This window comes from Thamnophis sirtalis, unplaced genomic scaffold (genome assembly GCF_051295495.1).
Source record: "Thamnophis sirtalis isolate CommonGarterSnake01/CBP01778 unplaced genomic scaffold, rThaSir2_p1.2 scaffold_3, whole genome shotgun sequence".
In the NCBI taxonomy this organism is placed as follows: Eukaryota; Metazoa; Chordata; class Lepidosauria; order Squamata; family Natricidae; genus Thamnophis; species Thamnophis sirtalis.
This window is the reverse complement of record NW_028261383.1, coordinates 138,672,647-138,686,162: the sequence shown is the minus strand read 5'-3', so window position 1 is coordinate 138,686,162 and position 13,516 is coordinate 138,672,647. Positions and strand designations below refer to the sequence as shown.

At 37.7% G+C, this 13,516-nt stretch overlaps 1 protein-coding gene across 3 annotated transcripts in view; it reads left to right on the top strand.

Annotated features, from left to right (window-relative positions):
• Window positions 1-13,516, top strand: part of LOC106553773 (ABC-type organic anion transporter ABCA8) — a 79,552-nt gene that overhangs the window by 20,204 nt on the left and 45,832 nt on the right. For all 3 annotated transcript variants that reach the window (XR_015696019.1, XM_087710206.1, XM_087710205.1), the window contains 6 exons: window positions 1,205-1,390; window positions 2,438-2,570; window positions 5,215-5,386; window positions 5,759-5,817; window positions 6,984-7,094; window positions 7,900-8,075. Coding sequence is in view for 2 of the 3 variants with exons in the window: in XM_087710206.1 (XP_087566332.1) it covers window positions 1,205-1,390; window positions 2,438-2,570; window positions 5,215-5,386; window positions 5,759-5,817; window positions 6,984-7,094; window positions 7,900-8,075 (837 nt within the window). In the remaining variant the exon portion in view is untranslated. The remainder of the gene's footprint in view (window positions 1-1,204; window positions 1,391-2,437; window positions 2,571-5,214; window positions 5,387-5,758; window positions 5,818-6,983; window positions 7,095-7,899; window positions 8,076-13,516) is intronic.

Sequence of the window (13,516 nt, the reverse complement as noted above, 5' to 3'; positions counted from 1 at the left end):
AAGTCCTCCATGTTTGTTTTCAGCATATTTTCCTACACTGTTTAAATTCATAATAATTAAACTGTTTCAATGTCTGTTTGAACTTTCTCAATATATATTTCTATTTTGCTGCAGAATTACAACTGTATTTTTCGGAGTATAAGACACACCTTTCCTCCCCCAAAAAGAGAGTGAAAATTTGGATGTGTCCTATACACTGAATGTAGCCCCACCCACCCCCACCAGAGGTCAAATATGCAACGCATGGAGGCAGTGATGCTCTGTGGCTGTGATGGTAAACCTATGGCACCCTTGCCACAGGTGGCACGTGGAGCCATATTTGCTGCCACAGCAATCCTCAGCAGCCCTCAGCTCTGGCATGCATGTGTGCACCAGCCAGCTAATTTGTAGCCTTCCGGAGGGATGGAGGAGACCGTTTTCAGTCTTCCCAGGCTTTAGGAAAGCCTCCAGAGCCTGGAGAAGGTGAAAATCTGCCCCGCGTGGGGGTCGCTTAGCCATGTGTGGTGGTGGGGTCACTCGCACATGTGCAGGTGGGTGGGTAGGCATGCAGGCACGTGCAATAGTGCACACATGCACAGTTTTGGCACACCTTTAGAAAAAGGTTTACCCATCACTGGTCTGTGGCAATCTCTGCATCCTGGAACAACTGATTGGGGGAATTCCGGCAGTCTGATCCACCTGCCAATGAGCTGTGCTGAATCAGGGTGCAACAAATGCTGAAGCTGACCTGGCTGGTCAAAGTTTGTAGCATCAATCACATTCAGAAAGCACAGTAACTGATTCAGCAGGATTCAAAATAATAATAATATACAATATATTATCAAAAGTAGGTTTTCCAAGGTAGCACTAAATACAAGCAAAACACAAGCAGTTTCACTTTCAGTTTTCAGCTAAGCTAGGCTCCTTCCTGTCTCCTTGTTGCTCACACAGCAAACTTCAGAGTCCAAATAGTCCTCATTGGCTGACTTAGTTGTTATGCCTATTTATTGACTGACCTTGTTATCATGTGTCAGCTGAATACCATGGATGCTGATAGACAGAGGCAGAATTTTTCTTATTATTATTTTTATCCCCCAAAACTAAGGTGTGTCTTATACTTTGGAGCCTCTTATACTCCAAAAAATACGGTACTTCATTGATTTAATGGGATATTAGTAAAGAATTAGTAAAGAATCTTATTAAATGGCAGTTTTCTCTCTTTCAGATATGCTTCTGTTTCATGATGAGTTCACTCCTAAAGAAGGCCAAAACCACTGCCTTTGTTGTCCTCCTCCTCAATCTTTGTTTTGGAGTCCTTAGCATCACAACCTTATTCAAGTTAATGCCTTCAGCTTTGGAATTAATTTTGAACATATTCTGCCCATTTGCTTTTGGTGCGGGGCTTTCAAAGGTTGAGTATTATGCTGTTTCATTAAAGCACCACCCTTCTAAGTAGGGTAGAACATGCCTGATATATGATGCAAGTAGTCTTCAACTTACAACAGTTCATTTAGTGAGCATTCAAAGATACAATGGCACTGAAAAAAGGTTAGGGTCAGGGACTTAAGACCTTTTTTCACACTTATAAGCATTGCAGTATCCCCATGATCATGTCAGTGATGGGATTCAAATAATTTACTAACCAGTGACCAGCTGGGTAGGTGGGGCTCGGTGATCATGTGGGCATGGCCAAGTCAATGTCACTCAGGTTGATGGGCACTTCGCCTTAATTGTTACAATGGTAATAAGGGTTAACTGGAGAGGCAGTTTCTGTAAGCAGGACAATAAAGATTAGGCTAGAAACAACACCAGAATGTTTCCTTCCTGCCTTCCTTACAGGATTAGTCCTGTAAAGTGGGAAAAAACAAAAGGAGATTTCTTCCAACAACCGGTTCTCCAAACTGCTTAGAAAGTTACCAACCGGTTCTCCTGAATAGATGTGAACTGGCTGAATCCCACCACTGGGTCATGTGATTAAAATTCAGATGCTTGGCAACTGGTTCATACTTATGATGGTTGCAGTGTCCTGGGGTCATGTGCTTTTGCAATGATCTGACAAGCAAAGTCAATGGTGGAAGCTAGATTTATTCAACAACCGTGCAATGATTCACTTAACTGTGGCAAGAAAAATTGTAAAATGGGGTGAAGTCACTTAACAAAGGTTTCACTTAGCAACATAAATTTTGGGATCCATTGTGGTCGCAACTCGAGGATTACCTGTAATGCAGAGATTCTTGCCATTACTCTATCTTTCTATTTCTATTCTGCTACATAATCTACAAATAACCCTGGATAAGTACAAGATGGCTTTTGATTCCATTCCATTTCATTATTTTATTTCATAGAGTTTCTAGGGGGCTAAAGTTTGATTTGTTAAAGGTTTTGTTAGATTCCAAATATCTGTTCTTTCTTGCCTGGTGTTTATTCATGACAGTGTGGACTTTGTGTTTTCATACAGGTTTTTCAATTCCAAAAATATGCAAGATCCTTCAGTTTGTCAGAGATAATGTCTGAATCATTCATTTTATTCTTGCTTTTTGATATTGTTTTATATATGCTGCTGACTTTCTATTTTGACAAGATTGTCCCTGGTAAGCATATGCTGATAAATGTATGATAATTAGCAGACTGCCTTTCTGCAAATTGCATTTCAGGTGTACTTCTCAGGAATTGATCATATAAATTAGTACTGCAGTTTGTCTGCAAAAATCTTTATGAAAAAGGAAGTCCATGATTTTTTTTTAGATTTATTTGCTTATAGTGCATTTTAAAATCCTACATACAATTTGTTCCTTCAAATCAGTGATGGGATTCAAATAATTTAACAACTGGTTCTGTGCCCTAATGACCAGCTGGGTTGGTGTGGCTCGGTGGTCATATGACCATGGGCAACTCAATGTCACTCAGGTCGATGGGTGCTTCACCTTAGCTGTTACAATGTAATAAGGGTTAACGAGAGGCAGTTTCTGTAAGCAGGGAAATAAAGATTAGACTGGAAACAACACCAGAATGTTTCCTTCCTTACAGATTAGCCCTGTAAAGTGGAAAAAGGAGATTTCTTCCAACAACCGGTTCTCTGAACTGCTTAGAAAGTTAACAACCGGTTGTCCCAAATATGTGCGAATTGGCTGAATCCCACCACTGCTTCAAATATAGTCTGCATTTTAGATCTTTGTTCCCTATTCTATTTTCATCCAAAATCTCTTTAAAAACTCAGTACAAAACGCACAACCAAAATGATATAGTGCCTTAATTCTGACATTCAGGTTAAATTTAGAATGGTACAAAGGTGCACTCCTTACCATTGCCAGCCAGGGCCATTAAGAGGATTATTAAATATTGGAACAAGACTAATATGGGCCCCCTCACCTACACATGGACACATAAATTAATAATGTCAACAAAACCATCCTTTTGTTGATGCAACCATAGACTTAGATGCTGAGCTAATGCTGCAATAAATCTTGTTCCAAAATAATCAATAAGGAAAGCAAAATAATGCTTGTTTAACTTCCCTCCAGACAAGCCAATCTCATCATGTTTTTCATAATTTAAGCTTCAAAATGTTAGAATACTTTCAGGAAAAACCAGTTTATAGATAGCAAATAGATTTTAGGAAATTGGCCTCTTGAGATTCTGACCTTTGTTTCATTTCTGTACTTGTTTCACATTGTTCTGAATTTAAAATTTCATTTTGGTTAGTTTCTCTTGTTGATATGATATGAAATGATATAGTGCCTTAATTCTGACATTCAGGATAAATTTAGAATAGTACAAAGGTGCACTCCTTATCAGTGCTAGCCATTGAAAAACAAACTTTGTGATCATTTTGCAAGGTAGATTTACACTTTTGCAATGGCAGTACCGTTCTCCACTTCCCTTTCTTTTAATCTTTTATGGAAATTAAGAATTTCTATAAAATTATTATTTGTTTGGTAAAGCCACTTCTAATTATAATGTTGCATGACAGAACCTTGGGCTTGTTTGTTTTAAAGTTTGCTTTAATGCTGCAAGATGTCCTACAAATGAAACTGCCATTCATTACTATTGAAGGATACATATAGGAAAAGAGCAGGCTGAGCTGGAAAGCGGAGTAAAACATGTTATCAGTTTGGAGTCATTGTATTGCCACAAGAGACCCAGGTGAATTCCCTTGATTCTTATGTACAGATAGTAATAATAAACTATTCTGTGCTTTGAACTCAATGAATGCTTCTAGTCATTTGCACCTGCCAATACATTTCAGAATGTATTCTACCATAATCAAATATTTTCTTTGGTTTGACTGGACTACTCTGGTGCTTCTCAGTGAGCAAGCAGGGATTATTTAATTGGTCCACCCAAGTGCTTGAGGGATTCTCTTGATTTTCCAAGGATGTTTAATGAATGTCCTGAAATTCTGATGGCAGTTTAATTTGAAGCCTTAGTTACCACTTGTAATAAGGAAGTGACAACAGCCTGGGTAGGATTAGTCCTGAGTAATTTGTGCTGTTCATTGCTCCTGGGTGTGTATATATGTATTTCAGTTGATTTATTGAGTTGCTCCATGAAATGAAGTAATAGAAGAGATACCAAAGGAACCGTTGTAGAAAGACCAGGAGCAACTATGATTGAATGCATATATTACTCTGGATTAAGCTTACAGTTTAATGATAAGAGAAGCACTAACATAGCTTTGTCCCCATTCTTTTTTTACTTCTATAGAGTCCTGCTCAGTTAGAGTAGGCACAAGTCCTTCTGGTTCCAATTCTGCTGTCTTTTAAAAAGAAATTTTTAATGTTTTTAGTTTTTCAAACAGGCAACTTGTGATCTTGTTTGACTCATGATGGCTGGCTGGAATGTTCCTCATCATCAGATGAGGGAGCATTCCCAGTCAGGGAAGAGAGATGTGGTTCTCCTCAACCTACCAGGCGATCACCCCTTAGTTCACCCCCCCCCTTTCAGGGAGGCTATGGTCCAAAATTGGACCCCCCGACCTGAAGAGTTCGGAGCTAACTGCAGAGCTTGCCGATCAGGCTTCCAGGGCGCCGGACGTACAACCAGAGGTCGCCATTCCGGTTCCAATTCTGCTGTCTTTTAAAAAGAAACTTTTAACATTTTTAGTTTTTCAAACAGGCAACTTGTGATCTTGTTTGACTGATGATGGGTGACTGGAATGTTCTTGCTTGTGTTTGTAAGAATGTATAGTTATTACAGAATTATGAGAATTTGATGTTCTTTAAAAATATCTTTTAGACAAATATGGGCTGCCTTATCCTCCCTTATTTTTCTTGAAGAGGAACTATTGGTTTAAATCAAGAAAGCCTTACACCAATGATGTTCCTAGAAATGAACAAAGTCATGGAAATATTTTCAGAGAAAATATTGAACCTGTGCCTCCTGAATTTGATGGGAAGGAAGCCATTCGGTAAGTGACTAGAAATATGGCATTGAATATTTGGAGTTATTGAAGGTATTCTAACAGGACCATACTGTAAATTTGTCTTATTCATAAATCTTGCCTCAACTTGAATGTCTCCATTCAAGACAACCTAGACAGTGCATTCGGAGAATATTAAGGGTCTCCTTCAAAAAACGTAAACTAAAATAAGAAATATATCACTACTGAAATCCAAACTGGATTCATGTAAGTCAGGTAATATTTCCAGTGACATGACTAAAGTTAAGCATAAGATATAAAATTGCTCAATCCCCCCTCCTGAGTGGTGCATTGTAAGATCATATTTATGAGAAAAATATATGAATATTTAAAAAGTTCAATATTTCCCTTTTTTTAAAGATTAAATAACATTAAAAAAACATATAAAGTGGGAAAAACAAACACAGAAGCTTTGAGAGGTAAGAAATATTTTCATGTCTTAATCTTTTCCGCTTAATTTTCTTCCTTCAAATTCAAGAAGGATTTGCTCTAACATAGCACTGGCTTTGAATATTTATGCTGCCCTTTAGTGTGAAATTGAATCTAAGAATCAGCCTTAACAATGCTTTGTACAGATAGTCCTTGCTTGGATGTCCATGATAGCACTTTGTTGACATTGTTGCAACTTTTTGTCTAAGGATTTTTAAAATTACAAATATCCAAAATGCTGGGAGATTGTTTAAAAAAGGCAGTAGAAAAATATTATTTTTATATGATTTCATAAGTTTTTGGGTGAAAATGCTGAAATCTTGTAATATGTTAAATACGAGCATTAATATTTCATGAATATTTTTCAGATGTCCAGAGGGAAACAAACATTCATGAAATTTGACTAACCTCACAAAATTACAGCATTTTAAAACTTTAAAATATGAGTGGACCAAAGCTTTTATGTGACATGACATGGTGGAATCCGATACCTAATAAAAGATTGCTGACAAACATGTAATTTTCTCTGGAAAAAAAATCTTGAGGTCCTTTTCAACGGGTAGTACATAAACTTCACGCAGTTTTACAAGGTCCATCTGCATCTTTTTTCCTAGGGTTTCCATCAGCATCCTAACTGGCAATAGATGCTGAGAGGAAATCACTAAGCTCTTGTAGAGAGATGCACAACAAATTGTTGGGAAGATATATATATATAAAGATTCCCAGGAAAGAAGAAAAAATTATCATTAGCTGAAATTTATTATAGGATTTGGGACAAAAATACTGTTTTTGAGATTATGCTCATTGAATAAAATACCTGAATGAACTAGAAAATACTTTTCTTCTACAAGGATTGAGCAGGTTGACCAAGGATTTAAAATGCCCATTTGCAGATATCATTTTGAGATCATGGACTGCCTAGAAACAAGAATCAATTGAGGCACATATTGAACTTGATTCTTTGCTTATCTCTAAGCTGGCTTTTCATTCTCAGCAAATCCTTCAGAACTTTTGCTTGGCTATTTTTTTCAAGACAACAATGGCAGGACAGTGCTCAGTGAAAACCAAAATCAGTTTAGAAAGCAGTTTGCATTCTTCTCTTGAAACTTCATATATTGCTGGACTTTTAGAGCTAACACGTGTTCTTCTACATTAGGCTTGTCTTTGGATATCTATGAAGGGCAGATCACTGCAATTCTTGGTCATAGTGGAGCTGGAAAAACAACATTGCTAAACATCCTCGGTGGACTTTCTAAGTCAACTGATGGTAAGAATTAGACTTTAAGAAGAGGTCAGATGCAAGACTAATCCCAATCTAGTTTATATAAGAAGAATTGATCTGTACCAGACAAAGAAGCAATCAGCTCACACAGCCTGTTTCTCACAATGGCCAACCTCATCCTTATTGGCAGTCCCAACTAAGATATGGGGGGGGGGGGCATAGCTCTCTCTGCTGTCCAATAAATGGCATTCAGAGGCAAGCTACCCCTGCAGTTTATCATGATTACAATCCTCCATTGTTAATCCCCATGAGCTCTTCAAATTGTAATACACTCACCTAAGCCACTGACACAAAATAAGAACAAACTTAACAGTTCCATTATGTACTTTGTGAAAATTTACTCTCAAGCATGCTTAGAATTTGTAGGCTGAGTTTTATTTTTCCTTCATTATATTTAAGAAAGTAGTTCATAGGTTTTTGGGGGATTTGCTTCCCTGAGAATTAAGGGCTTGTTCTGTCCCCAGGAGGTTTTTTTCACCCAGTGCAGTTTTTTCTCTGGCTCATTAAGAAAGAAGATCTTTTGCTCTTCCACTGCAAATTCCCTCTCTCCCCAATGTATGCTCCTCCTTTCACCTCCTTTCTATTTCTCCTTTGTACTGGGAGTAAGAGATTCATTAGGGCAGGGCTTAAAGATACTTTCCTAGGTAGAATAAAACTCTGGAAACAATCTTTTTGAACATTGTTATTATTTCCATACAATGAGAGAACATGCATCATCCTCTATTAAACTATTACTAGCTTGCACAGGGTTAAAACTCACCACATACTTTTTTTGGGTTAATGCTTACAGGTTCTGCAACCATTTTGGAGTACAATATCGCTGAGAGGAAAGAGATGGAACAAATCAGGCAATTTAGTGCTGTGTGTCCACAGTTCAATATTCAGTTTGAATATTTAACAGTGAAAGAAAATTTAAAGACATTTGCTAAAATAAAGGGGATACCATCCAGTGATATAGAAAATGAGGTAAGCATATATTCAGAAGAATATAACTGAGTTGGGGTTGAAAAGGAGAGAGGAATAGGCAAGAAAGGTACATTGCAATTACTTTATAGCCATGTCATCAGGATTGTTGAGATCACCTGGGGGAGCAAACCACAGCAGTTCTACTTAGTCAGCAGTAGTGACTATAGTGAAAAACAATCTCTGATTTTCAAATAAGTCAAGATCCAAACCCTTATAAAATGCATGCCTATTGATAGAATGTACTTTCATTTCCAATCAGCCAAGACTAAAAAAACATGCTAAGAAATTTAACAGAGTTGAATATGAATGGGGCTTCCAGTGGAGACGTCACAGTGGTGCCGGGGAAAGAGAACGGTCTCCATTCATAGACTCCAAATATTTTGCATTTGGGGACCTCTCGGGGGCGCAGTGAACCTGGAGAGCCAAGTGGAATAGAGGGGAAGCCTGCAGGGCAGCGAGGTGAAAGGTGATCACCCGCTGCAATGAAGGAAACCCCTGCCAACCCAATGCGAAAGTATGTGCCATTGTGTTATTATGGACACAAGGCCGTGATGGGCCAGAGAGACTGAGAAAGAGAAGATTTACTTAAGAGACTGTGACATCTATTTGGTCGAAATCCCAGAGCTGCAATGGTGATAATTGACTGTAAAAGTAAGTCCTAGTTATTCAGAAAAGAAGATAGCTCCAGCTGAAGGGGGATTTCCCTGAAGAACAAGTGGCGACTCGGCAGGAGGAGCAGTGACTCAGCATACTGAAGTTACCATAAAAACTGAATAGAGGAGAAAAGGCAAAAATATTGAAACAGAGAGATCAACAGGAGAAGGAATTGGAGGAAGGGGGAGTGGAGAGAGTGATTCGGTGAGCCTGAGCGACAGGAGAAAAGTAAGAAGGGTGAGGAATGGCTTCCGTGGGCTTCCGTGAACAATGGCGGCGAGAGGGAACTGAGCAGATGAGTATCAGAGACAGAAGCTGGAGGAAGAAATTGGTGTTCTTAAATGACGAAAAGAGAGAAGAGAAACATATAGAGACCAAAATTAAAGCAGAGAGGAGCAGAGAGACTTGGAGTTGAATAAGAAGGAGGAATGGATTAAAGAGGATATAATAGGATATTAACCAAAGACCAAGGAGGAGCAAGGAAAAACATTGGACATTGATTGTAACATTACCAAGGGACCAGTTATTCATTTATCAAATTAACTAAGAAGATTTAAAGAAATATTTATACATATTTAGCATAATATAAAATGGTTAAGTAACCCAGGAACCAACAATCAGAAAATTCACAACTAAACTGTCTAGACCTAAAATTATATTACACCAGGAATTATATAGTTATTTATTTATTTACTTATATCTTTACTCATATTATTGAAACTTAGATTTGTATCTATATTTATACTTTTATAGATTGATTAACTGACGTACTAATATCTATCCTTACATCTTTACTTATATCTAAATTTATATACATACTGATTACCTTACAGATTTATATTAGCATATATCATGATTAACATATAGAATATATATAGAATATTTATATCTATTATATGTATATCCATATCTACAATAACCTTAATTATATACTGAATAACTGGATCAGATTAGATTGACTAATAGCAGAGATATATATTAATAACATATTTACAGTACTACAAGCTACTTGGTAGTAGCATGGAGAGGGACGAAAAGATTTACAGGTAAATAGTTGATGGTAATTTGGGAAAGTATTTATAGAATTCTTAGAGAACAAAGTAAAATCTTGAAAGAAATGACCAGTATTACAATGATAACTCTGAGGACAGGGGGAAAAGCTGCATCAAACCCAATGATAACCATGGCCATGGCATCAAACCAATGAACAAACAAAGAGAGAATGCAGAGAACACCAACACAATGCCAAATATGCAAATGATGCAGACCACCTTGTTAATGATCCAGGATACAATGGTGAAGTTACAAGAAACAATGTCAAAAAACCACGGGGAAATGAAAAATGATATTCAGAAACTGGACAATAAAATGGTGTCAATCCAAGAAGCAATCCAGAAAAATGAACAAAAAATAAAATCAGTGGAAACCAAAATGGAACAAACTGAACAAAAACTGGAATTGGTTGACCAAAAAATGACCGCACTGAACAAGATTTAGAGGACTCACTAATCCATTTAGAAATGGACAGGGCAGCTTTTTACCTAAGATTTCAGAACGTGACAGAGGCCAAAGAGGAAGACCTAGGACAGATAATGGCAGAGTTAATCACTGAATCACTTCAAAGAGACAAACATGAAATTCTGAACGAATTGGACGATATCTATAGAATCCAAACCAACTATGCTAGGCGCCATAGACTGCCCAGAGAGGTACATAGCAGATTTTCTCAAAAAAAGGTCAGGCACATAATATATAAAATAACTTGAGAAGAACCAATGGTATACAAAGATAAGGAAATTACCACCCTGAAACAAGTTCCCAGAAGCCTTCGAGAGCAATGAAGGGATTACCGCTTTTTGGCCTCACAATTGAACAAACGGAACATACTGTTTAGGTGGATACTACTGGAAGGAATACTTGTCTCCTGGCGTGGCACGACAAAACTGCGCTACGCAAAATAGCGGTGATTAAACTGCGTCGCTAAAGCCGCGATGTCATCACCGCGTGTCATCACCGCTGCGACAACAGCGCAGCGGCAGAAGGGCGTTCTACATGCTTCGTTCTTTGCCTCCAAAGGTAGCCCTCCAGCTGACAGCGGCAGCGGGCACGGGGCAAAGCGGGCTGCCCAGCAGCAGCAGCCCGCGGGAAGGGTCCAGCTCAGCCGCGGGGGGCAGCAGCTTCCTGCGGCTGAGCTGGACCCTTCCTGCGGGCTGCTGCTGCTGGGCAGCCCGCTTTGCCCCGTGCCCGCTGCCACTGTCAGCTGGAGGAGGAGGGCTACCTTTGAAGGCAAAGAATGAAGCATGTAGAACGCCCTTCTGTCGGCGCTGTTGTTGCGGAGGTAGGGTCATGTTTTTCTTAGCGCTTCGGATGCCACGGATTTGCCTCTGCACTTAAGTCGGCGCGGATAAGGGCATCGCGGTTTTGTGGTGGAACCATCTCCTGGCAGGGCAAAAAGATCAAAATTGATAACTTAGATAAGATCCAGGAACTATATGATCAATTGACAGGAGTAGAAGAGGACTATAGTAGCAGGGAGGAGCTGGAGAACAAATGTCAAGAAGAAGAAGAACAACAACAGGAAGGCAGAAGAGAAAGAACACTAAGAAGAAGGAGGTATTAGAACAAGAACACAAAGAGCTACAAGGACCAACAGGAACCAGAAATTGGTAGATAAATAGGAGAATGGAAGAATTGAAATTACTATTGATTAATGTTAATGGACTAAATGCATTGGTGAAAAGGAAACAAATATTTACAAAATTAATTATTCAGAAAGCAGATATTGTGTGTCTCCAAGAGGTACACATTAAAAAACAAGATGAAAAATACTTAGAATATAATAAATTGATTTAGATATAATAATAAATCTATGCAGATCCAAAAGGAAGAACATTAATGATGAAAGTTATAATAGGGCAAAAAACAATATTGTTGGTAGTTATCTATGCTCCTAATAAAAACCAAGGGGAATGCTACAAGAAAGTCCATGAAAAGATTATTGAATCAGGGCAAGGGAACATATGTATTGTGGGTGACTATAATGGGGTAGTGAATATTAAAAATGACTATACCAGTGATAAAAAGAACAAGGCAAAAAGGAACATACTACCAAAACCTTTTTTTAAGATGACAGATGAATTAAACTTGATAGATATGTGGAGAAACTTGCACCCAAAAGAAAATAAATATACTTTTTTATTCCAACCCCCATAAATCATGGTCGAGGATCGACATGATATGGATGAACAAGGAAGTAGGTAAAGGGATAGAGAAGATAGAGATTTTCCCAAACACATGGGCAGACCATAACCCCCTTGAAATAACATGGAGAGGCCAAAGAAAAAAAGAAGAGGAGGTGGACATTAAACCCCCAGATTTTAAATGAGACGGAATATACACAAACGATCACAAAAGAATTGACACTGTTTTTCGAAGAAAATAAAAAAAACAACATACCTCACTATCAAACCTGTGGGACACAATGAAAGCATACATAAGGGGGATAATGATAGCATACATGGCAAAGAAAAATAAAGAGAAATGGAAGCAGCATAATATATTAAAGGAAGAAATTGGAAAATTGGAAAACCAACTCCAAAAAGAATTAGGGAGTGAACAAAATAAATAAATATTGGCTCTAGCGAAACACAAATTAAATATATTAGAACAAGATGATATGGCAAGAAACCTAAAATTTACCAAACAAAACTTCTTCGAACATGCTAACAAGCCAAGGAGATGGCTAGCTTATAAATTAAAAAAAGAAAAAGAAGGAAGGATAATACAGCAGCAGCTACACAATGAAATGGGGGGTTTACAAAACAATGAAGATGAGAAAAAGAGGATCACAAAAAATTTTTTTTGAGAATCTTTATATGCAGGAAGAAATAGTGAAGGATAAAATAAGTAATTATTTGAAGGGGAAAGGGTTGCCACCACTAGAAGAAGAGAAAAGAGCAACAGAACAGCACTTGAAGAAGAGAAAAGAACATTAGAAGAATTGAAAGAGGCAATCCAGAAACAAAAAAACAGTAAGACCTGGGGCCAGATGGCCTTCCAGGGGAAATTTATAAAACTATGGGTGAATTAATAGAAATATGGAAATATGTAATGAAGCGTTGAATGAAGCAAAACTACAGGAATCAAGGAGGGAGGGCTCTATCACCTTGATACCAAAGGAGGATATAGGCAAGAATCAAATTAAGAACTATAGCCCAATTTCGCTCCTTAACGCTGACTACAAAATATTTCTGAATATCATAGCAGAAAGTTTGAAAAAATTATTAAACGAAAATATACACCCTGGCCAGAATTGATTTCTACCAACCAGGCAAATAAGAGACAATATAAGAATGGTAGTAAATATACTGGAATATTACAAAGCATGCTCAAAAGGCATTTGATAACTTAAATTGGCAATTTATGATCCAACAAATCAGAAGTATGAATTTTGGAGATAAGTTTGGATATATGACAGAAGCTGTATACACTACCCAAAAGGCAAATGTAATACTAAATGGTGTACAAAAACATTCCAAATAACAAAAGGAGTACATCAAGAGTGTCCACTGTCACCTCTACTCTTTATCCTGACGTTAGAAATACTATTAATCAGAATTAGAGCAAACCTAAAAATAAAAGGAACAAGGATCAAGGAGCCATTGGAAACTGGCCCCATCTTATTACAAGAAATAGAAAAATATGAAGACATATTAGGCCTTAAAATTAATAAAGAAAAGACCAAAATGTTAATGAAAAATTTAACAATGAATCAGAAAAAAGAATTA